The sequence below is a fragment of the Elephas maximus genome, chromosome 20 (genome assembly GCF_024166365.1).
Source record: "Elephas maximus indicus isolate mEleMax1 chromosome 20, mEleMax1 primary haplotype, whole genome shotgun sequence".
Classification (NCBI taxonomy): Eukaryota; Metazoa; Chordata; class Mammalia; order Proboscidea; family Elephantidae; genus Elephas; species Elephas maximus.
Window position 1 is genome coordinate 39439819 of NC_064838.1, and position 24733 is coordinate 39464551.

The following is a 24733-nucleotide window of genomic DNA, read 5'->3' on the forward strand; positions in this document are numbered from 1 at the left end:
CTGGGGATGGGACTGGGGCGGAAGGCCCCTTGTGGGGGAGGTCTGGGTAACCATGCAGACAAAGAGAAGGGTGAAGACTCCAGCGCTACCCCGCATGGCTGGTAATGGGGCAGGGAGGGGGGCAAGGTGAGGGCCATGGCGAGGACACAGATGCCCCCTCTCCACCCGGCAGGTTCTTACACCTCCCGGGCGGCAGCCCGGGGCGTGGCTCCCCAGGAATGGCGGCCTGGTCACCTGAGGAGCAGCCCCCCACCCACGGAGCCCCGGAGGAGGAGCTATACTCCGGCCCCTGCAGACGAGAGCTTCCCTGAGGAAGAGGAGGAGGAGGAGGAGGAGGAGGAGGATTGGGAGCCGCCAACGAGGTCTGTGGTGGGAAGGCCATGAAGGAGGAGGCAGTCATGGTCTCTTGGCTAGGTCGGAGAGGGCAGTCAGCCACCCAGGGTGGGTGTGTGTGATACGGAAGAGCTTGCCTGGCCCCTGAGTGCAGGACCTCCCAGAAGCTGAAGCACTGAGCAGAGCCATCTCTGCCAAGCCGATATGGGGAGAGGGCAGACTGGGTGGGGGCGCAGCAGGCCGAGGTGTGAACATGGAGAAGCAGCCTGGCTTGGCCTTCCCAAGTCTCAAAGTCTGTTTTTGAAACAGCAGCAATGGACTCAGAGCTGAAACCCAGACCCACTTCACTAAACCCGGATTGCTTGATGGCTCTGCAAGGGCTCTGTACCCCAAAAGCCTTGGGCTGGTGGTGTGGTTGTTTTCTTAGTGTCGGTATCAAATGACTCAGCCTTATCCCTGGAGGGGAAAGCTCGTGCAGAGCAGGCCCTGTTGGGTAATGGCCACCCCGTCCCATCTCTGTACTTTGTTTCTGCTTAGAATGCCTTTCCCTCTTCTCTCCTGGGAAACTCCTACTCATCCCTCAAAACCCAGCCCTAATTCCCCTGAGATGGCTCTGCTCAAGTCTGGGAAGCTTCCCGAACTTTCTCAGGAAGAAGGAATTCTCTCTTCACTCCCCTGGTACCCCCAGCTGTTTGTGTGAGCCTCCTAGTGGCACTGGCTACCTTGTGTCGTATCTGGTTAATTACCTGGCTATTATCTCTTCTACAAGGCAACCTTGCCTCAGTGCCTGATGCCTATTTGGTACTCATTCACCTTGTGAATGAACCGCCAGCATCTCAAGAACAGGGGCCACACCTCATCCACTGCCATAGCCCTGTGCCCAGTACCGGGCTTGGCTCAGGGAATGTTTATAGGGTTGACCCGAATGGAGTGAATGTCCTTCAGCCTCAGTTTTCTCTTCTGTAAAATGGGAAAGGAAGGAGGCAACTGTTTCGCATCGTCCTCCCTGAGGCTCCCCTAAGAGAGTGAACTCGTTGCTGTCGAGTCGATTCCGACTCATAACGACCCTATAGGACAGAGTAGGATACGAGTGTGAAGCCTTGGTGAAAGACAATGTGCTGGGCCAACCATAGCATGCTTGATAAATGTCTAGGACCTTGTAGACAGCAGTCAAGTGTGAAAATGAGTTGCTGCCATTCTAATGAGGCTTGATTTTTGAACTGATAAGGGGCTCATACGATGTGACAGAAGTTGTGGGGTAGTCTCAACATCTCCCCAGCACAAATACTTCATCCTCTCCATTCATCTGTGTCCTTGCTGGCTGCAGCTCTGTTCCTGTCACTGTCCCACAGTTATGTGTCTGGGTGGGGCCAGGGGCCGTCCTCTGGGGTTACACTGTGGATCTCCTCTCTGTCTGTCTGTTGTCTGTCCGTCCGCCTCTCTTCTCAGGCGTCCTGTGTCACCGCTGTCCACCCCGTCTCATCTGCCCCTGTTCTAACTGGCCACCGACAGTTCTGGTTACCCCTAACTGCGTCTTCCCCTCATTCCGTGTCACCAACCACTGCCCTGGGGCCCCAGCACTGCCACCGAGGATGCCCGCCTGTCTGCCTGCCTGCCCGCCTGCCCGCCTGCCTACCCTATGGCCCCTCGAGCCCAACGCTGGGCCCTAGAGCCCCGAAGAGTTCTCAGGCCTCAGCCTGCCCGCCTGCCTGCCCACCCGCCAGGAGTTGACCCTCTCTGGTTCCTACGTTACAGCCCAGTTCCTGGCCCCGCCAGCAAGGAGGGCTTCTGGCACGTGTTTGGGGAAGCTCTGGAGGACCTGGAGTCATGTGGTCAGTCAGAGCTGCTGAGGGAACTGGAGGTATGTCCACCCACCCTGCAGGCCTGAGTGGGACACACATGTCTGGGCGCAAGGGTGTGGGTGCTAGGTGAGTGTGTTGACAGGGGCATGCACGTGTGTGACATCTGTTAGGCATGCACTCACCTGGACACTTTCATCTGCGTAAATGTGTCCTCACACGTGCAGATTGTTCATGGACATGTGTACAAGTGCAGTCGAGGGTATCATGGTAGCACATCGGGGCATGTGGATACATGAACATGTTTGACGTCATTGAGTATGCACTGGGAGCACGTTCATGCATGCACAAATGCAAGGTGTATATTCAGAATATGTGTGTCTACGTGTGAACATTTACGTACATAGTGAGTTCTGATGTCTGTGTATGCATGTGTAACTATGTGGATGTGGTTATGGGTGTGCCCTGTGGAAGCTGGTGGATGTCGATGTTATTGACAACATGAGAAATGAGGGACCCTGGGAGTCCAGAGGGGAAAGCAGCTTTGTGTGAGGTCAGTGTGGCCCACAAAGAAACAGGCTGCTTGGGAGGGAATGATCTGGGAAGGATTAGGCTAAACCACTCCGGAAGCTCCTTCATACCCTGAGAACAAGAATTTAAACCTCTGTTTTATTTGGAAGCCCTGATGGCATAGTGGTTAAGAGCTATGGCTGCTAACCAAAAGGTCGGCAATTCAAATCCACCAGGCGCTCCTTGGAAACCCTGTGTGGCAGTTCTACCCTGTCCTTTAGGGTTGCTGTGAGCCAGAATTGACTTGATGCCAACGTATTTTTTATCTGTGCCTTTGCCCCCGCAGTGGGTTTTTGCCCCCTTTTTTTAATATTGCTGATTGGGGCCCTTTTTTTTGTCTTCTCAACAGTTACTAGGCTACTCAAAGAACCAGTTTTTGGTTTTATTAATTACCTCTCTTGTTTTATTGTTTTCTGTCTTATTAATGTCTGTTTAGTTTCGATATTTTCTTCCTATTACTTTTTTGTATTTAAGTAATGGTATTTTTCCTGGCTTCTTAGCTCCTTAATTTTCAGTCTTTCTTGTTTTGTAACATAGTGCAGGTCTTAGTTATCCGGTGCTGCTCTAACAGAAATACCATAAGTGGGCGGCTTTAACAAACAGAACTTTATTTTCTCACAGTTTAGAAGGCTAGAAGTCCGAACTCAGGGCGCTGGCTCTGGGGAAGCCTTTCTCTCTGTTAGCTCTGGAAGAAGGCCCTCGTCTCTTTTGAGCTTCTGCTCCTGGATAGTCTTCAGGCGGCTTGGCATCTCTCTGCCCATATCTCTCCTTCTAGCTTGCTTCTTTTATATCTCAGACGAGATTGATTTAAGACACACCCTACGCTAATCCTGCCTTATTAACACAACAAAGACAACTCATTCCCAAATAGGATTATAACCACAGGTATAGTGGTTAGAGGAAATCCTGGTGCGTAGTGGTTAAGCGTTACCGCTGCTAACCCAAAGGTCAGCAGTTGGAATCTGCCAGGCGCTCCTTGGAAACCCTATGGGGTGGTTCTACTCTGTCCTGTAGGGTTGCTGTGAGTCAGAATTGGCTTGATGGCAGTGGGTTATCGTGGTTAGATTATTACAACACATATTTTGCAGAAACACAGTTCAATCCATAACAGTGCATTTTAAAGCTGTGAATTTCCCTGTAAGCCCTGCTTTGGCTGTATCACACCAGTTTTGATTTATGGTACTTTTATTGTTCATTCAATTGCAAATCTTTTTTAAATTTCCAGTGTGAGTTTCACTTAAGCCTTTGAATTATATGGAAGCAGAGTTTTTGGTTTTGAACTTTGTATTTTTGTTTTCATTTTATAACACAAATTTTAAAGCCAATTCATATTGGTTTCTAATTTTCATGTACTTTGGTCAGAAAATATGTTTGATTTGATATTAATTCTTTGGAGTTTGTTGAAATTTCTTTCTTTGTGGCCTAGTATGTGATTAGTTTTAGTTAATATTCCATATATGCTTATGAAATAATGTGAATTTTCTTTTGTTGAGTGCAGGATTCTGTGTAGGTCAAGGTTGTTAATAAACTTGTTAAAAACTACATCGTTACTAAATTTTTATATGCTTTATGTTTATTTTTTCTGTTAGCAGTATGATAAAATACCCACTATGATTTTCAATCTGACAACTGCTCTTTGACATTCTGCCAATTTTGCTTTCTCTTCTTTGAAATTATATTGTTAGTTGCATATAAATTAATGATTGCTATAACTTCTTGATGAATTTAAAACAAATCTTTAATCAGTATTTCTCTCCCTAATTGTGCTTTCCACCTTAAATTCCATTTTTTCACATAAAAATATTAGTCCACCAGCTTTAATAATATTTTCCCAGTTTATTTATTTTCAAACTTTCTGTATCACTGCTTTAAGTGTGTCTGTTGTACACAGTAAATAGCTTATTTTTGTCCCAATCCAACAGTCTCTTTTTTAAAGGCAAGTTTAGTCTATTTATATATATTGTGATTACTAATATAGTTAAACATAATTCTAGCATATTATTTTATACTTTCTTTTTATCCTGTTTTCTCTATATTTTTTTCAATCATCTATCTTTCCTTCTTTTATGTCGATGCATTTCTTGTTCCTATCCAATCTCTCCACGATGGATTTGGAGATTATTAATTTTAATTTTATTATTTTAGTAATTATCTTTAAAATCATTTGTTTTGTTTTTAATATTCAAATTTTGCATTGAAAACTTTTATTATTAAAGAAGTGATGTGTGTGTATGGTGCAAAATTAGATAAGCAATATAAAAACAAAAATTAAAAAATAAGCTTAACATTCCTGCCACCCACAAATTACCACATAAAGAAGTATATATCCATTTTTAAGATGATGAGATCAAGATGTATATACTGTTTTGTAATCTGCTTTTTTTAATTTAGGTGCTCTATTTTCCATCTCAACATATTTTAATTTCTTGTAATACCAAGATCATATTCAGATTTCGTCAGTTGACTCTAAATTGCCCTTTACACTTGATTTGTCTAAACCAGTGTCTAATCCATGCTTGGCACCTGGTTATTATTTTATCCCTAAAGACTCTGAACAGAACTAAAGAACAGAAGATTTCAAAGGGTAGCTCGAGAAGACAAAGTAAAATATTATAATGACATGTGCAAAGAGCTGGAGATAGAAAACCAAAGGGGAAGAACATGCTTGGCATTTCTCAAGCTGAAAGAACTGAGGAAAAAATTCAAGCCTCGAGTTGCAACAGTGAAGGATTCTATGGGGAAAATATTAAACAATGCAGGAAGCATCAAAAGATGATGGAAGGAATACACAGAGTCATTATACCAAAAAGAATTGGTCGACTTTCAATGATTTCAAGAGGTAGCATATGATCAGGAACTGATGGTACTAAAGGAAGAAGCCCAAGCTGCACTGAAGGGAATGGTGAAAACAAGGCTCCAGGAATTGACGGACTATCAACTGAGATATTTCAACAAACGGATGTAGTGCTGGAAGTGCTCACTTGTCTATGCCAAGAAATTTGGAAAACAGCTACCTGGCCAACCAACTGGAAGAGATCCATGTTTATGCCTATTCCCAAGAAAGGTGATCAAACTGAATAAGGAAATTATCAAACAATATCATTAACATCACACACAAGCAAAATTTTGCTGAAAATCATTTAAAAGTGGCTGCAGCAGTATATCAACAGGGAACTGCCAGAGATTCAGGCTGGATTCAGAAGAGGACATGGAACACTGCTGATGTCAGATGGATCCTGGCTGAAAGCAGAGTATACCAGAAGGATGCTTATCTGTGTTTTATTGACTATACAAAGACATTTGGCTGTGTGGATCATAACAAATTATGAATATAATTGTGAAGAATGGGAATTCTGGAACACTTAATTGTGCTCATAAGAAACCTGTACATAGATCAAGAGGCAGTTGTTCAGACAAAACAAGGGGATACTGCGTGATTTAAAGTCAGGAAAGGTGTGCATCAGAGTTGTATCCTTTCACCATACCTATTCAATCTGTATGCTGAGCAAATAATCTGAGAAGCTGGACTATATGAAGAAGAATGAGGCATCAGGATTGGTGGAAGACTCATTAACAACCTTGCTTGGTGAAAGTGAAGAGGACATGAAGCACTTACTGATGAAGATCAATGACTACAGCCTTCAGTATGGGTTACACCTCAACATAAAGAAAACAAAAATCCTCACAACTGGACTAATAAGCAATATCATGATAAATGGAGAAAAGATTGAACTTGTCAAGGATTTTGTTTTACTTGGATCCACAATTCAACACCCATGGAAACAACAGTCAAGAAATCTTTAAAGTGTTGAAAAGCAACGATGTCACCTTGAAGACTAAGGTGTGCCTAACCCAAGCCATGGTATTTTCAACCACATCATATGCACGTGAAAGCTGGACAGTGAATAAGGAAGACCAAAGAAGAACTGATGCCTTTGAATCGTGGTATTGGCGAAGAATATTGAATATACCGTGGACTGCCAAAAGAATGAACAAATCTGTTTTGGAAGAAGTACAACCAGAATGCTCCTTAGAAGCAAGGATGGCGAGACTTCGTCTTACTTACTTTGGACATGTCGTCAGGAGGGATCAGTCCCTGGAGAAGGACATCATACTCGGTAAAGTAGATGGTCAGTGGAAAAGAGGAAGACCCTCACCGAGATGGATTGACACAGTGGCTGCAACAATGGGCTCAAGCATAGCAACGATTGTGCATGGCCAGGACTGGGCAGTGTTTTATCCTGTGGTATGTGGAGTCGCTGTGAGTTGGAACTGACTCGATGGCACCTAACAACAACAAAGACTCTCTTAAATTATAGCCTAGTCACTTTGCAATGACCAAAACAAACAAACCAAAAACCTGTTGCTGTCGAGTCAATTCTGACTCATAAAAAAAAAAAAATAGTGACCCTATAAAATTTTTTTAATATAAAATTCACATAACATGAAATTCCCCATTTTAAAGTATACAGTTTGATGGTGTGTAGTATATTCACAATGTTGTGCAACCATCACCAGTACCTAATTCCAGAATATTTCCATCACCTCAAAAAGAAAGCCCGTATCCCTTAATTCCCCTCTTGTCTCCCATCCCCTGACAACCAATATTTATCTTCTGTTTCTATGGATTTGAATATTCTGGATGTATCATATAAATGCGATCATACATATATGGCCTTTTGTGTCTGGCTTCTTTTAGTGTGTTTTCAAGGTTCACTGATGTCGCATTTATCAGAACGTCAATAATTTTTATGACTGAGTAATATTCCATTGTGTGCCATGACACTAACTTTTTGAAAAGACTAGGCCAATTGACCTTACCTGAGTTTTTCAATGTCTTTCTTAACTTTGTTTTTCTAACAAAATCTCATCAATATTGTCCTCTTTCTGAATAAGACAAGCACTTTAGAATGCTTGTAGAATGCCAATGGGAACTTCCCTCCAGACAAAAACTTCCTCCTCCCATCCTCCAACTTTTTGGGAGAACTTTTTGCTCTAAATTAGTGAACGTGAACTAAAAATGATTTAGTTTTACCAGAATGTTTGACCAATTTCTTTGCACCATTGCCTCATGCATCCTACTCTTTCCTTCTGAGTTTGTCCTTTAGAAGTTCTTTCAGTGAGGGTTTTTGGGTGGTAAATGCTTTTAGACTTTGTGTTTTCAAAATGTCTCTATTTCATCCTAACTACAAGAAGCCCTGGTGATGCAGTAATTGAAGCACGCTGCTGCTAACCGAAAGATCCATGGTTCAACTCACCAGCTGCTCCTTGGGAGAAAGACGTGGCAGTCTGCCTCCATAAAGATTGGAAACCCTATGGGGGCAGTTCTGCTGTGTCCTATAGGGTCACTATGAGTTGGAATCGGCTTGACAGCAATGGACTTGGTTTTGGTTTTTATTGAATTATAGTTCAGTTGGGTATGAAATTAAAATTTTCCTCAAGGCTTTGAAGACATTATTCCATTGTCTTCTAGCAACTCTTGTTGCTGCTATTAGGTTCACTGTTCCCTAGAAAGTAATGTTGTTTCTTTACAGTGGCTTTGAGGATTTCTCTTGATCTGTAATGGCTGGTTCTTTTGCTCTGACGTCTCTTTGTGAGTTTGTTTTGTTTTTTAATTTATCTTATTCAGGATTCAGCCTGTCTTTTCAGTCTGGGGACTCATTTTTCCTTATATTTTGGAAAATTCCCAGTCATTATATTCTTTAATGTCACCTCTACTTTATTATCTCTTTCTGGCAGTTGTATTAAGTGTTCATTGGACTTTGTCATTTTATCTTCTATATCTTTTAACTTTTCTTTCATATTTTCTCTGGACTGTGTTCTAATTGTTTTCCTTGATCTGTCTTCCAATTCACTAATTCTTTCTTTAGCTGTATTTAGTCTACCGTTTAGCTCATTTCCTAGATATTGAATTTCAATTTCTACATTTTTCATTTCTATAATTACTCTTTACTTTTGAAATATTCATAACCTTTTTATTAGTGTCTTTTGCTTTTTGTTTTCTTATTTTCTGCACATTTTAAAGACACTTATTTTAAAGTTTATTTGGGTTTCTCTATTATTTTTAGTTTCCTGGATGTGAATTCTCCATTTGTTATGTTTAGGGGCAGGTGAGCTTTTTAATCTCATCATTGAGCTTACTTTCAGCAGCGGTTGAGCTTACTTTCAGCAGTGGTTATTTCTGTAAGCATCTCACATCTGCTTTGGATTGATGAAGTACTCTGAGGTAGTTTCTTAAATGTCTTTGTTTGGTCCTTTTAACTTTACCAGTTCCAGACCTGTTTTTAACATTAATTTTTCAACTCAATGTTCCTGTACTATTCATGGAAGGTAAATTCTGGCCCACACTCATGCAGAGGTCAAGCTGTAAGTTTCCTTGTGTGTCACAAGTGATTGCATCCTCCACCACCCTCCCCACCACCAACACACACACCTACTCAGTCCTGGTGGCTCCCTTCTGTGCCCCTGTGCTGGTGGGAAGACATTTTCTAGTCCTCATTCAACAATGAGGTGGCACTCCTCCAGCTTCTTGCTTTGACACAACACTATCTTTTCCCTAAACAGGAATCCCAGCTGCTAATACATATGTCTGGTCCCATTACGTCCTTAAGCCAAAAGATTCCACTCCTGCTCTTATATGGCTCTGAGTTTTTCTTTCTCACTTTTGGAGCATTAATTAAAAAAAAATTTAACCTACTACATCTATGTGCTTGAAGGGAGCTGTGAGCTTCAATATCAGCTCAGTCTATATCTTAGCTAGAGGTCCTAGAATTCTACAATTCTAAGGGTCCAAGAGTTTGATACCTGGACTCACTAATTCTGATTTTTAATGATTCTATCATTCCAAGATTCTGAGTCCCTTGTTTTTTGGACCCTTCAGGCGGATGAGCACCAGTTATAAGCTCTAAAAAAGGGGCTTCCCCACCTCTTGGCTCAATACCTCTTCACTGTGTTTTCCTATCTTCCCTCTCTCCCCAACCCAACCGCTTGGCCCTAAGACAGCTATTATTATAATCTGCCTTCCCTTGGGGGATCTCCAGAAGACCAAAGATGCACCCTACCCAATGTCAGATACAAATGGTGAAAACTCAGGTACTGTGATGGTTAGTGGGAGAGAAGTTTCTAAACCGTGGAGATAATTCTGTGCCTAACAAATTGTATATGACCTTTAAGAATCAAATCTTCTCATCCCACCAACCCTAGCACCACCCAACTGCCCGATGTCCCAGTCTGAACTGGACATGAATGAATTTCCCTCAGGGCCACAAGTTTGCTCCTCTCAGCCGAGGGCAGTGCATCTATGACTCTGTGTACCCCTCGTTCAGCACACCTGTCGATTTACCTCCTAGACATGTCACTACTCTGCTCCTTCTCCCATTCCCCACTGTCACAATCTGTCTTAGTCATCTAGTGTTGCCATAACGGAAATACTACACTGGAGTGGGTTTAGCCAACAGAAATTTATTTTCTCACAGTTAGGAGACTAGGAGCCCTAATTCAGGACCCCAGCTCTAGGGGAAGGCTCTGTCTGTCTGGGGGAAGATCTGTGTCTCAGTTTCGCTATCGTTCTTCTTGGCATCCTTCAGTTCCTTCACCATCTCCATGTAGCATCTGTCTTTCTTTCCCCTTTGGTGTTTGCTTGCTTCTGTGCCTAATCTGCTCTTTTTATATCTCAAAAGTGATTTGGTTTAAGACACCCCTAAGCTGATATGGCCTCATTAACATAACAAAGAAAGCCTTATTTCCAAATGGAATCACATCTATAGGTATAGGAGTTAGAACTCCAACACTTATTTTTGAGAGACAGAATTCAATTCATAATACCACCCTTGTTTAAGCCACAGTCATCTTTAGCTAGGACAACTACAGTGGTCCTTAACAGGTCTCCCTCTTGGCTTCCATTCTCCTGTTCTGAATCCAGTCTCCACCCAGAAGCCTGAAGGTGCTTTTAAATCCACAAATCTGATTGTGTCACCTTCTGCCACCTCTGCTTAAATCCTTCAGTGTCTCCCTGTTGCTGTCAGGATCAAGTTCCCATTTCTCCCTGTAGGATACAGTCCTTATACTTCTCCAGCATCACCCTACACCACACTCCCTTCAGCCACAGAGCCTTTGCATATGCTGTTCCCTCTATCCGAGACTGTCTTTCCTCCCAGTCTTCTTGCTCATCTTTCAGATCTCGGCTCAGGGATGCTTCCTTGGCGCCTCAGACTAGACTGGACCTCGTCTGTGTAACATATACAGCAGTGTACAGTTTTACCTTGTTTTTGTGAGGAGCATTATAGCAGAGTGGTTTAAGAGCCTCAACTTATAGCCAGACTCTGGCTTCAGATCTTAGTCTCTCTGAGCCTCATTTTCCTCATCCATAAAATGGAGAAAATAGTAGTGGTTTCCTGTCTCATAATATTATAGAAAATAAAACGTGTGAAGTGCCTAGAGTGGAGCCTAGCACAGACTAAGTGTGATATAATTGTAGATGGCTATTTTTCATATTGTTTGTGTGATTGATCACTAACCCCTTACACCACTGGATGGAGATCCCCAAGTGGGCAGGGACCATGTCTGTGTTGTTCATAATATGCCCTTAGAGGCTGGCTCATAGTAGGTGTTCATCGATGCTGCATGACTGAATGAACAAATGCGTGAAGGACTGTGTCATCTGCAGGCATCCATCATGACAGGCACTGTGCAGAGCGTGGCCCTCGAGAGCAGGCCTGGCCCTGGGCCCTGGCGGAGGAGCCGGGAGGTCTGCCCTCCCCCCGAAGAGATGCAGGAGCTGTTGTTGCCGACGCCCTTGGAGATGCACAAGGTGGGCGCTGGGGCGGGGACAGGAGGCCGGGTCCTGTGTCTTGGTGCCATCAGCACTTGCCATGTGTTGCCAGATGGGTTCTTGCCCCTATCCAGACTTTGCTCTCCTTTACCATAAAACAAGGATTTTATACTAGCTTTCTAAAATTCCCATTATTTGGGTGATACACACACACACACACACATGCACGCATATCCATCCATCCATACATGTATATTGTTGTTGTTGAGTCAATTCCAACTCATAGTGCACTGTATGACAGAGTAAAACTGCCCCATAGGGTTTCCTAGGCTATAATCTTTACAGGAGCAGATTGCCAGGTCTTTCTCCCCCAAAGCTGCTCATGGGTTCAAACTGCTGACCTTTTAGTTAGCAGCTGAGCACTTAACCATTAGCACCACCGGGGTGCCTTAGCATGCATACATACATACACACATATACGTGCATGCACACACACATATATGCACACACATATATGTATATACACATGGGTATACAAAACATGCATACACACGTGTATGTGCGTGCATACATATAAACATATACATACATGCACATATACACACTTTCATATACCTATACACACATGTATGAATATGTACATGTACATATGTACGCATACACACATACTTATATACATAATATACATACATACAGATACACACACACACACAGGGCTTAATATTTTTCTTTAAGTAGACTCCCTGTTTCCTCACTCAACTTACTGTATATATGTTAAAAAACATAAAGCCCTTTACATTGCTAGCTGAAATGAAAGCCAGCATCTCTTGCCATCCATAAGAAACAAAACACAGAGGAGAAGAAGAATTCCAGCCCAATTTAATAGTCACCAGAAGCCTCTTTGTTTAAATGGGAGATAAGTGTTAAAAAAAAAAAAAAAAAGAGGGGGTGTTAAAAACACACTAGCACCCCACAAGACTTTCTCCTTGATGAAAGCAAGAACTGGAAAGGAAATCCCCTTCTAAGGGATTCCGAGGAGATTTGATGCTATGAACTGGAGAATTTGCTGAGAGGGAGAAGAGGCAAAGGCAAGATCCTGATGCAGTAGAGCATGGGGTTGCTCAAGTGGGCTGGGGTCTGGGTCCACGAGGCACTGAATGCCAGATCAAGCGATTTGGGCTACCATGGCACCGGAGGCAGAGTTCCAGGGGCCTCCTCCTTTCTTCTACTCCCAGGTGACCCTGCACAAGGACCCCATGCGGAATGACTTTGGGTTCAGCGTCTCAGATGGCCTCCTGGAGAAGGGTGTCTATGTCCACACTGTACGACCTGATGGACCAGCCCAGCGTGGAGGCCTCCGGCCCTTCGACAGGGTCCTCCAGGTGAGGCTGGGCAGGGCACCACAGATGGGATGGGCCGTGTACTGAGTTCAGGGGAATTTGGGATTGATCAAGGAAAAATGTATGACCACAAGATAGCAGTATTGCACAACAAGCTATTTGTTGGGGTCCAGCACACTGGCAACCACATGCAGGGGGCAGTCCCCCACAGCAGGAGGTCTGCTAGAGGCAAGTGGGGCAGGGGGCCACCAGAAGGAGAAAACCAAATCAAACCAGGTACCGCCGAGTTGATTCTAACTCATGGCGACCCCACGTGTGCAGAACAGAACTATGCTTCATAGGGTTTTTAAGGCTGTGACCTTTCAGAAGTAGATCTCCAGTCCTTTCTTCCGAGGCATCTCTGGGTGGGTTTGAAATGCCAAATTTTCAAATAGTAGTTGAGCACTTACGTGTCCCTAGGTTGTGTCCTCCTGCTGCAAGGTGGGGAGTCCCTGGGTCAAGAGTTCCAAAGGACAGCTGCAGCTGGGGTCCTTATAACTAAAGGCTTTAAAAAAAAAAAAAAAAAATTTTTTTTTAGGGCTAGCTGATGTCGGGTGCAGTTTTTCGGGTATGTAAAGCAGACAGACTCTACTTGCTCTAAGTGGCTAAAAATCTACTTACTGGGGCTTTTTTTAATAAAAAAAAAGATTGAGTATGTACAAATTTGAGTTCGTTGCCGGCTGGCTTTTTGGACCTCGGCTTGCTACGAAGCAAACAGTTTGGGGCCAATACACAGAGGCCATCTTTGGCGCATTTCTATAAGAGGCTGTGTTTTCTAGCCCTAGGGTGGGGATAGGGCCCCCTTCTACCCCAGCTGAGTGGCCCTGGGAGGTCACTTCCCCTCCCTGAGCCTCAGCTTCCTCATCTGTAAAAAGGGAATGATTATATGAGTTGTATTTTATTAGTCAGGTTAGGCTAAGTTATGTTACAGTAACAAACGACCCCCAAATCTCAGTGACTTAATTAACATACACAAACATTCACTCATTGCTTACACCGCATGTCCATTGAGGGTTGGTATGGGCTTTGCTCCTCCCAGCAAGAGGTCCCACAATCTTGCAATTGCCCGTCTAAAACACATGGCCTCCACGGTCTCCACAGCAGAGGAGAAGAGACTGGGAAATCGCACATGGTTTTTCCTTGCCTTCACCCAAAAGCAACACCATCACTTCCCTTCACAGCCCGGAGGCCAGAGTGTCAGGTGGTTTGGTGCCTAAGTGCAAGGGGGCCTGGGAGATGTGGGTGAGCAGGCGGAAAGCTGTGAGGTGCCCGGCCTCAGCCACTCTGGGCCGTTCTTCCCCAACACCCTTATGATTTTTGCCATATTTATATTATTAAACAAACAAACACAAAGTTGCCGTGGAGTTGATTCCGACTCGTGGCGACCCCATGTATGGCAGAGTAGAACTGTGTTCCGTAGGGTTTTCAATGGCTAGATTTTTGGAAGTAGATTGCCAGGCTTTTCTTCCAAGGCTTCTCTGGATGGACTTAAACCTCCACTAGCTCTTTGCACCACCCAGAGATAATGCTTAACGTATGTTTTCTCTGTTGATAGAGTTTTTAAACATAAGCAAGGGGTGCTGGATTTTCGTTCCTGATCGTCCTTTTAAAAGGGGACTTCTATTCACAATTAGAAATGAAAATCCAGCACCCCTTGCTTAAAATAAAAGGTCTATGACTCAAAGGCACTAGGTTAGGTATGTAAAATACGCATACAAGGAAACAGGGCAATGGCACCGCGTTCTGGCCAGGAGGATCTCTGTGTGTGTGGTCTGCTCTTCTGCCTTACAAAGGGAGCGAAGCAAGTGCTGGAGAGGTGTGAAAGATGTATTAGCACCTCCCCAGGGCTTTCTCGGTGATAAAGATTTAAAGAGAGTTAAGTGAAGAATGACTCCCTCCATAGGTGTGTGTTGTTATTTACCCTTGGGTCTGGGTAAAGCCGGGGCTGGCATTTTGGCAAACACCACAGTCTCCTGTCCCAGGCTTAGCTGACCCAATTCTGTCCCCGGTTTGTGCCTTCTGCAGGTCAACCACGTCCGCACACGGGACTTCGACTGCTGTCTGGCGGTGCCGCTCCTGGCTGAGGCGGGGGACATCTTGGAGCTGGTGGTCAGCCGCAACCCGCTGGCCCAGGTCACCCGGTCCCCACGCACACCAGGCCCCCGCAGCCCCCGCATGCTCTGAAGTCAGCTCGAAGTCCGACACCCATGGAGTGAATCCTGGCTCCCAGACCTGTAGTCCGGCTAGAGAAGCGGACACCCACCCATTTGTGCATCTGTCTGCCTGGCAGGCTCTGAACCCAGGATGGGACTGTCTCTGTTCTCTGGTTCCACGGGAACTGGGTGCCAGGCAGGGGGCTCTGTGCTGCAGCTGGAGCGACATCTGGATCTTTCACCAAGCCGGGTCTCCGAAATGCCCAGAAGAACCCCAGCTGGGGTGGGAGGGGTTGGAGACAGGCTACTTGGCCAGGAGTCCCCACTGGACTTCTCTGGAAGGGTCACAGGCAGGGGGACCACCCAGCTCAGTGTCGGGAGTGCCTTCTCCCAGCCAAAGTCATGGAGCTGGAATGAGCTGGCAGGGAGGGTGAGTTCCCTCCAGGAAAGGGGGGAGTTCCCTGTCCCAGATGCTGAGCAATTGGGAGCTGATGCAATCATGGACCCCCTAGTGCAATTGTGGACATCCTGTGGATGCATGCACATGGGCTCAGCCCAAGCATATCAGCACACCGTGTAGGTGGTGAGTTTCCCGACAATGGGAGCATTCGAGGCGAGGCTGGGGGCCACATCATAGGGATTGTGTGCCACCAGTAAGGATGCTGCTCTGGGTGAGAGCTCAGCCCTTCCCAGGCTCCAGAACACTGGTGTTTGGGGATTGCGTCTTCACTTATGAGACTCTGAGCTGGAATATCTGTGATCCTAGGAAGCGCTAGTCTTTGGTCTCAGAATGTCGGCGATTCTGTCCTTCCAGCATCTCTGATCTGAAGTTTCTGCGATTTGAGACTGCGTTTCTGGGCTCACTGGGCATCTCAGGATCTGGCTTCTGGCTCTCAGTCCTTCCTGCATCTGTTTTAGGGCCCGGGGTCACTGATCCATCTGCACACAAGCCTCTCAGCCTAGCCCCTCAGTGCCGGAGGGGATAATTTTGGGACCAAGAGGTTCCACTCACCTGCCATTTCAATGAAGATTGGAAACCATGGAACTATGGTACATATATATGATATATGTGATCACACAGTGCTTCTCCAGTACCCACGTCAGTGATGGAGGGGAGAGAGGGGGAGAGGCACAGAGATGGAGAGACAGACAGATGGACAGCCAGAGAGCTAGAAAAGATGGAACATGCTTGCTTGCCCACCCAGTGTCGACAGTGTCCAAGGTGGTCATTAAAACCAGCTGCTGTCCAGTTGACCCCGACTCATGGTGACCCAATATGTGTCAGAGTAGAACTGTGCTCCATACGGTTCTCAATGGCTGATTTTTTGGAAGTAGATTACCAGGCCTTTCTTCCACAGCACGTCAGTGTGATCTTAGGCAAGTGGCCCCAGCCTTTCTGGGCACCTGTCAAGTAGCAGGGCTGCACAGGACACTCAGGGGCCTCCAGGTGAGGGACAATGCATCCTGACTCTGACCAATGCCCCCATCCCTCCTCAAACTCCAGGTCTCAGCCATTCTCCCAGATGTATGCAGCCAGGCCTGGGGTGGGCCTCCTCGCTGCTGCCAGGCCTTCTCATATGCAATATTTCTCTGGCTTCTCATGGGGATTGTTCATCCCAGACTTGACCTTCCCTGACTCCCCTCCCCGGTGAGCCTTCTGCCTGCCTATGCATTTTGGGTATAGCCCCTGTGACATGCCCCTGGCCCCCCAAAGCTGTATTTTTCTCTAGCTGAATTAGAGCATATTCCTTGTAAAGTATTTTTCTATGTGGGGTTTTCTTAGGGCTCTCGGGAAGCACAACATGGCAAGGGGCTGGATTACAAAGGTCATTTGGGGCCTGCCTGGGGGCCTGTAAATCTCGTCCCACCCAAGGTTGCAGTGACTTGGGAGTGGGGTAGAGGCTATTGGGATGATTTTTTTAAAAATAAAATAACTTAAATGCACCTGGAGTAGGTGTCTTGTTTGTTTGTTTGTTTGTTTGTTTGTTTACCATGGCTTGGCAAGAGTCAGCTTCTGCTTGGAGCACCAGGCAGGATCTTGTGACATCTCACCTGCTTTTGATTGATTCATCCACTCATTCATTTACTCAAAAGCTCTACTGTGTACCAGGCATCATTCTAGCCCCTGGGAATACAACGTGAACAAGACAGATGAGTTCCTGTCTGCATGGGCTTATAGTCTAGTGGAAGACAGACAAGGAACAGGAGTAGAGAGTAACTCAGGAGAGGAGGTGGGCTTTAGCACAGAGGGTCAGGAAGGGCTTCTCTGAAGGGGAGACATTGTCTGATGAGAATTGAAAGACACAAGCCAGCCCCACGAGCCAGCCCTGTGAAGACCTAGAGGATGGGCGTTTCCGGGACAGGGAACAGCAAATTCAAAGGTCCTGAGGTGGGAATGAGTTTGGAGGGCTTGAGGAAGAGAACTGAGGCCTGGAAGGTCGCGGGGGCCTAATCATGAGGCTTGGTAGGGAGTATGGCTTCTATTCTAAGTGCAGGGGAAGCCACTGAGGCAGGTACAGGATGGTCTGCCATAGGAAACTCTTTAGCCTGGGGTGGGGAAGAAAGGGTTGGAGAAAAGGGAGCTTGGCCCTCAGCCGGTGCCTCCATCTCCACAGGCATCTGTGCAGGGTGAGCTGAAGGGTTCTAGGGCCTCACTGGAAGACTCAAAGCCCTGTGTGGGCAGGAGAGCTTCCTCTCACCAGCTGTGCAGAATCGGAGTGAGTGCTCAGTCTGGGAGGCATGCAAGCAGAGGCTGGACAACTTATGTGACCATTAAAAACAAAAACCAAACCAATTGCCAGTAGCATCGACTCTGACTCATGGCAACCCCATGTGTGTCAAAGTGGAACTGTGCTCCACAGGGTTTTCAGTAGCTGGTCTTTTGGAAGTAGATCACCAGGCCTTTCTTCCAGGGTGCCTCTGGGGGAACTCGAGCCAACAACCTTTCAGTTAGCAGTTGAATGCGTCAGCCCTGTTTGCACCACCTGGGGACTCCATATCGTATGCTTATTTGGCTGGGGCAGGGGAGTGGGGCCAAGGCCTCAGGGGCACTTCCTGAACAGCGAGGGAGGTGAGGGCCAGGCCAGGTAGACTGAGAGATGGAGAGACCAGGACACAGCAGCCTGCTCACAGCACTGCTCTGAGCACCTTGCGTGAACTCGCTGGATCCTCCTGGTAGCCACAGAGGTAGGATCTGTCATCATTGCCACATTACAGATGAGGAAATCAGGTACAAGTAACCTGCCTGTTACAGGTTGAATTGTGTCCCCGAGTCGTGTTGGAATCTCAGAATCCCACTGTTCTGTCCTCAACTACAAAAATACAAGAAACTCCCACTCTTCTGTTCAGTTCCAATACCAGCTGCCCATGCAGCACTTCTCTGACCCTAGCCACTCGGAGCTAGGCCAGACCTCACAAGTTAAAAGGAAACTGTGCCTCAGACTGCCAAACAGGCAGACGCCAAGTACAAGTGTGGGAGCCCACATGACACCCTCACTTCTGAACTACTGGCTACAAATCTGGGGTTTCCCACTAACTACCCCTTCAGGATGCTAGCTACAAGCTCAAGACCTTTCCTCTGGGCTCCCTCACTTTTGACCTGCTGGTTCCCACTACTTCATTGGGTTCAATAATTCACTGGAACAACTCACAGAACTCAGAAAAAGTGCTATACGTACAATTACAGCTTTTTTATAGCAAAAAAAAAAAATGAAGAGACACATAGGACGAGGTGTGGGAGGGTTACCAGCCTGAAGCTTCCATGTTCCAAGGGGTACATTACTCTCCCAGGTGCTTCAATGTCTTTTACCAACCAGGAAGCCTATGGAATGTCCATATCCAGAGATTTTATTGGCTTCATTACCTCAGTCAAGGTTGATTGGATCAGCCCTCCCCACCCCGGAGGTCAGCAGATACCAGGCCATGTGGTGGTCTTTCTGGTCAGGCCAGCCCCTATCCATGAGCACAAACCCTCAGATGTAGTCTAGAGGTCTACATAACAAAGGCACATCAACTACTCAGGAAATTCCAAGGGTTTAGAGTTATTCAGTTTCGCTGAAGATCGTCCTACTGTTTGACTGCGTGGATCATAAGAAATTATGGATAACATTGTGAAGAACTGAAATTCCAGAACACTTAATTGCGCTCATGAGGAACCTCTGCTTAGACCAAGAGGCAGTCATTTGAACAAAACAAGGGGATAGTGAGTGGTTTAAAGTCAAGAAAGGTGTGTGTCAGGGCTGTATCCTTTCACCGTACTTGTTCAATCTGTATGCTGAGCAAATAATTGGAGAAGCTGAACGATACGAAGAAGGACAAAGCATCAGGATTGGAAGAAGACTCATTAATAACCTGAGATACGCAGATGACACAACCTTGCTTGCTAAAAGCGGACTTGAAGTACTTACTGACGAAGATCAAGGACCACAGCCTCCAGTATGGATTATACCTCAACACAAAGAAAACAAAAATCCTCGCAACTGGGACCAATAAGCAACATCATGATAAATGGAGAAAATATTGAAGTTGTCAAGGATTTCATTTTACTTGGATCCACAGTCAAGACCCATGGAGGCAGCAGTCAAGAAATCAAACAACACATTGCATTGGGCAAATTTGAGGCAAAAGACCTCTTAAAAGCATTAAAAAAGCAAAGATGTCACTTTAAGGACTAAGGTGCGCCTGATCCAAGCCATGGTGTTTTCATTCACCTCATATGCAGGTGAAAGCTGGACAATGAATAAGGAAGACAGAAGAATTGATGCCTTGGAATTATGGTGTTGGTGAAGAATATTGAACATACCATGGACTGCCAGAAGACATGGACTGTTTTGGAAGAAGTACAGCCAGAACACCCCTTAGAAGCAAGGATGGTGAGATTTCGTCTCACATACTTTGGACATGTTATCAGGAGGGACCAGTCCCTGGAGAAGGACATCATGCTTGGTAAAGGGTCAGCGAAAAAGAGGAAGACCTTCAGTGAGGTGAACTGACACACTGGCTGCAACAATGGGCTCAAGCATAACAAGGGTTGTGAGGATGGCACAGGACTGGGCAGTATTTCATTCTGTTGTACATACGGTCGCAATGAGTTGGAACTGACTGGGTGGCACCTAACGAGGCATATCACTCAGAAACCAAGGACAAAGGCCAAATTATTTGAGGTAAAGTAATAGGAGTTCCTGGGTGGCACAAATGGGTAAGTGCTCCACTACTAGCCGAAAGGTTGGCAGTTCGAGCCCACCCAGAGGTACCTCTCCCACTTCCCTTCCTGGACCTACAGGGCTTCCGTCCCTACCTCCAGATGGGTAACCCTGGGCTGAAAGGAGGGGAGGGAGTCTCCTCACTGGAGCTTCTGAATGCTTTATGACGTCACTTCTAATCATCCCACAGTTTATTCCAGATGGGTAACTCAGGCTCAGGCGATGTGTGTGAGATCTCTCAGCTGCACAGAGCTGGGCTTGAACGAGTAGCCCTAGAACCTGCCAGTACAGACCCAGATGTCTGAGGACCTGGATGCAAGTCAGGCTCTTTCCTGCCTTGCTGTGTGCCCTTGGACAAACTATTTCCTCTCTGTGAGCCTTGGATAACACCCACCTTTCAAGAGCATCCTGGTGTAGGATTCAAAGTCCTTTACAAACTCTAAAGCACCCGCCAAATATGAAGAAAACAGTCTCACCAAACCAGAATCAACACGTGCCAGATTTTAAAAAGGAAATGTTTATTTTCATGTTATAAGGTGATTACAAACTCCTCTAAAAAAGCAAAGATGAATTTAAAATATCGATGTACATATTTATCTAAAAAGCAAAAGAAGGGGAAAAAAACCCTGCAAAATACAGAGATTCATATCATAAAACATTTATACACAAAAGCCTGTATACTGCAAGAATGAATTTACACACCAAGGATCTTGTTCAAATACAAAGGTTCCTCCTCAGGAGAGTCTCCCGTTGGTTGATTTTGTTTAAAAAAGTTTAAAATATCTTAAAAATATTTTGAAGTTTAAAAACAAAACAAGTCCTGATGAGCCAGACATATTTCTGGAAGGAGGCAAGACCCACATTCTCAGCTTTCCCTTGTGCTAAATACAGTCACAGTTGCAGGAACTGGAAAATTAATTGGGTAAAAAGAAAAAAAAATGGAGCCAACATCTCCACCCAAAGCCAAATATACACAACAAGATGCTCCATCCTCAGGGAACACGTCCAATTCAGTCGGCCTGTAGTGACATCCACAAAAGAACAACAAAAATAGCTTCCTATTGAAACGAGATGCATTCCGGGGTTGGGGAAGAGGGAGAGAGGAAGAGAGAAAGGAACACCGTTCCGGGGCCTCTAGGCTGCCCAAACCCCTCTCCAAGTTCTGAAACCTGGGTTTTCCTTTTGTTTTGGGGTTTTGCATTGTTGGATTTTTGCACCAAGTATTCTTTACAGCATCCACCTGGGCTTGGATCTGAGTGCCGGATGGGACCTCCAGCCACTTGAAGGGAGTCTCTCTTGGGTGCTTCTCAGGCTTATTGTCTAAGTCTCGGGGGGCAGGGAGGTGGCTCTGGCTTCAGCCCTGGCTGCCCAGAGCATTTCCCCACCCCACAGGGGCAGTGTCGGCAGAGGCTGGCTGTGGGACAAGAGTGCCCTGGGGACATGTTGTCCCCCTTGTGCTTCACTATGTCTTCTGGAGTGTGCTAGGGATATAGGGGGAGAACCAAGGACCAGGGGATGGAGAGGAGCTGCCCATCACACATGGGACAGTGAGAGGGAAAATTAACCAAGGCTGAGACTGGGTATGTCTGTCCCAAAGGGCTCCGGAGTGAGTGTGACGCTGAGGGGCCTTCATTTAAACACTGCCCAAGGAGTGTACCTCTTGCAACACCAACTTATTTTCTTGGGCCTCAGTTTCCTCGTGTGCAACTCCCACCTCACAGAGGACCGGTAGGAGGAAGGAGGGGTGGTGTAAAGCTGAGTGGATGAGGCCTGGGGCACCTGCATCCCTGGGCCATAGCCAGCTTGAGGATGGTTGAAGGGGGGGGTGTTGCTCACCTCACCCCTCAACACTAGGGGCTGGTGTTTCCTCTTCTGGGAAGGCTCATCCATGGCTGTCAGGCAGGGCACTGAGGAATTCCAGATTTAGTCCTGGTCACGCCCTCACACTCAATGCCCCAGATCAGGAGAGCCGGCAGTTGAGGTTGACTTGACAAAGTCCAGTTTAGGTCCTGGTTTGCTGCGTGAAAGTCCTTTCCCTTCTTTGGGCCTCAGTTTCCCCATTTTACAAGGGTGTTGGATTGGTGGTCTCGAGGCCTCTCCATCACTGGCCATCCCCGACCGCAGTGACTAATTCGGCTGACCTGCCTGGAGGAGATTTATCCTAGGACCATTCCCCATCTCTGCATCTTAAAGAAATTCTTTTGACTCCGTCCTCCCTCCCTTCCAGGTCTGGCTGGCTGGACCCTGTGCAGGCGTCAGCATCTCTGCTCCATCCCAGGCACAGAGTGGGTGGAGCACTGTGTCCATTCCCCAGAGACTGGTAGACTAGAGTTGTGAGCTCTAATAAAAAGTTTCATTTACACAGAGACATAAAAGTTGAGCATTGTTACATATTGTACTCATAGAGCCAAGTTCTGCAGGTATGCAAGAGCGAAGGGTTGGGGAAGAGGGATTGTGTTGGAGACAGGTGACCCAGGAGGGGGTTAAGGACCGGGCTTGGGGAAAGTGGCAACCTTCCTTCCAGGCAGAGCCTGGAGGCTTGGAGACTTGGTCTGCATGTGTCTTTGGTCTAGAATTTGGTCTGGGAAACTTTTAAGAAGGCGCCTTCCTCAGGCAATTTCCAGAATGTTGCACTTTGCCTACCAACCCGAAATACTGCAGCCTTGCACCTAGGGTTTGAGTCCCCAGCGGGGAGGAGGAGATGCTGTGGACCGAAATGACCACAAATGCCCTGGTAGCCACAGCTCACCAAGCCCCTCTATTTACCCACATGTCACCTGTCCCCAGTCATAACAGTGGTTAGTTTACTAAAGTTCCATAAGATAAAGGAAAATAGGTCACATTGCTACTCAGTCAAATTAGGAAAACACAGTAAAATAAAACCAGACATGGCGGCAAACATAAATACATAGAAAAATAGGAACACGTTAGAATTGTTCACGGTTTGGAATAAGATTGGATGCTGTCTGGCAGAGTATATAGCTTTGGAAACAGCAAATGTGTATACTTGCCAAAGACAAGTGGTAGACCATTGCCTCGTCCCTTGAGAGAGGGATACCAAAGCTCCTCCCCTTCCGGCATCTGGTGGATTCTGGGGTCCAGAGAGCTCCTGCTTGGAAAACCTGAGCTGGTCTTCACTCTCCATACCCCTCCAGGCAGTCGTTGCCTTTGGGCTTGACAATATTTGCATTTAGTTTAGACTCTGAACTTGCAAGCAACCGTTTAAATGGCACAGTTTATGTCTGAATGGGGGCAAGGTGGGGGTGGTGTCTGTAGGTGTGATTTTAAAGATGTTGTACCTTCTCTCCTGGTCCAGGAAGGAAGTCCACTCTGCATAAGGCTGTTGGTCAAGCCAGTTCCAGCCTCCGAGAAAACTCTCCCCTTCCAGTGCCCACACAGAGTTTGTCTGACACCCACTACTGCAGGGGTTTTGAAATGAGTCTTCTCATACCCCGGGTCTGCACCAAGGACCACACTTGGGCCTGAACTGAGAGGAGCTGGGGAAGGTGGAGAGCACTTCCTGCTTTGAGAAGCACTTAATCTGAATTCAAGATCCAACCTCAAAAGACGTTCTTGGCATTCCTTGCTAGGAGCTAGGGCAGCCCCAGGAATGTGTCTTTAACAAAAGCTGGTCAGGAGCTTCCCAGCCTCTGGGAGGTGAAAACAGAGTTGAGGGTGGGGAGATGAGGAAGGAAAAGCACCCCTAGCCACAGCAGCGCATCCGTACTTGGGCCCGTGCCCTTTGGTCCACACGCCCTCCCTGCCTCACCCTGTTCCTAACTGCATACACATCGCATTTCCCAAAAGCAGCTTCCAGAGGAACGACCTCAACCTGCCATGTTCCCTTCCAGTGCAACAGACCCACCTGTGCGAGCAAGGTCCACACCCTGGAGCAGGCCAGCTGCGTCTCCACCTGGGGTGCCCAAGGAAACCCCAGGAAGGACCGTGGCTTGGCCCTGCCTCCTCTGAGGCTAGTATGGAGCTCCACAATGGCTCCCAAACCTGACCTCATTCTCACTGGCTCTGTCAGATCTCTCGCCCCTCCCTCTTGGATGAATGGTGCTGACAGTCCTACAGACAATCCTCTCTCAGTCTCAAAGTAGAAGACGGGATTTTGCTCCTTGTGCAACGGTTTCCACTGCTCTCAGAATCAGACTTCTGCAGGAAGGTCTCACCTTTCTTGGAGGCCTTGGTTCATTATTTTGGCATCTCTCTTCTTGGCTAAGACAAGTTTAATGAGGTGTCAACTTATGGCCCTACTTTCCTTCTGCCCCTCCAGATCTGGCCTGCAGGTGGGGCCCTCTCCCGTGCTGTTTTCTTCCACCTGAACCAGGCTTTGGAAGGTACTACACCTTTGAAATAGGTCTGCTGTCCCAGGGCAATTCCTCCCTGGGTGTATGGGGCAGAACATTCTGCCAGCCCCACAAGCACCAAAGAATTGCTTTTGAAATGAGATCTATTGCTGGCAAGGAGATTAATTCAAGTGGTCGAGTGTATACAATCTCTAAGTGTATATATAGTTATGTGT

General features: G+C 46.4%; 1 protein-coding gene across 6 annotated transcripts in view; it reads left to right on the top strand.

Annotated features, from left to right (window-relative positions):
• The window catches only part of GRIP2 (glutamate receptor interacting protein 2), a 141906-nt gene extending 124964 nt beyond the window's left edge, over positions 1-16942 (top strand). For 5 of the 6 annotated variants that reach the window (XM_049863481.1, XM_049863484.1, XM_049863479.1 and 2 more), the window contains exons 20-24: positions 173-362; positions 2089-2194; positions 11368-11511; positions 12708-12854; positions 14877-16942. In XM_049863481.1, the coding sequence (XP_049719438.1) occupies positions 173-362; positions 2089-2194; positions 11368-11511; positions 12708-12854; positions 14877-15035 (746 nt within the window). In that variant the 3' untranslated portion in view covers positions 15036-16942. Of the gene's footprint in view, positions 1-172; positions 363-1782; positions 1959-2088; positions 2195-11367; positions 11512-12707; positions 12855-14876 lie in introns of those variants that run through there. The other variant, XM_049863485.1, reaches the window with a different exon arrangement.
• Positions 16943-24733: the final 7791 nt, after the last annotated feature.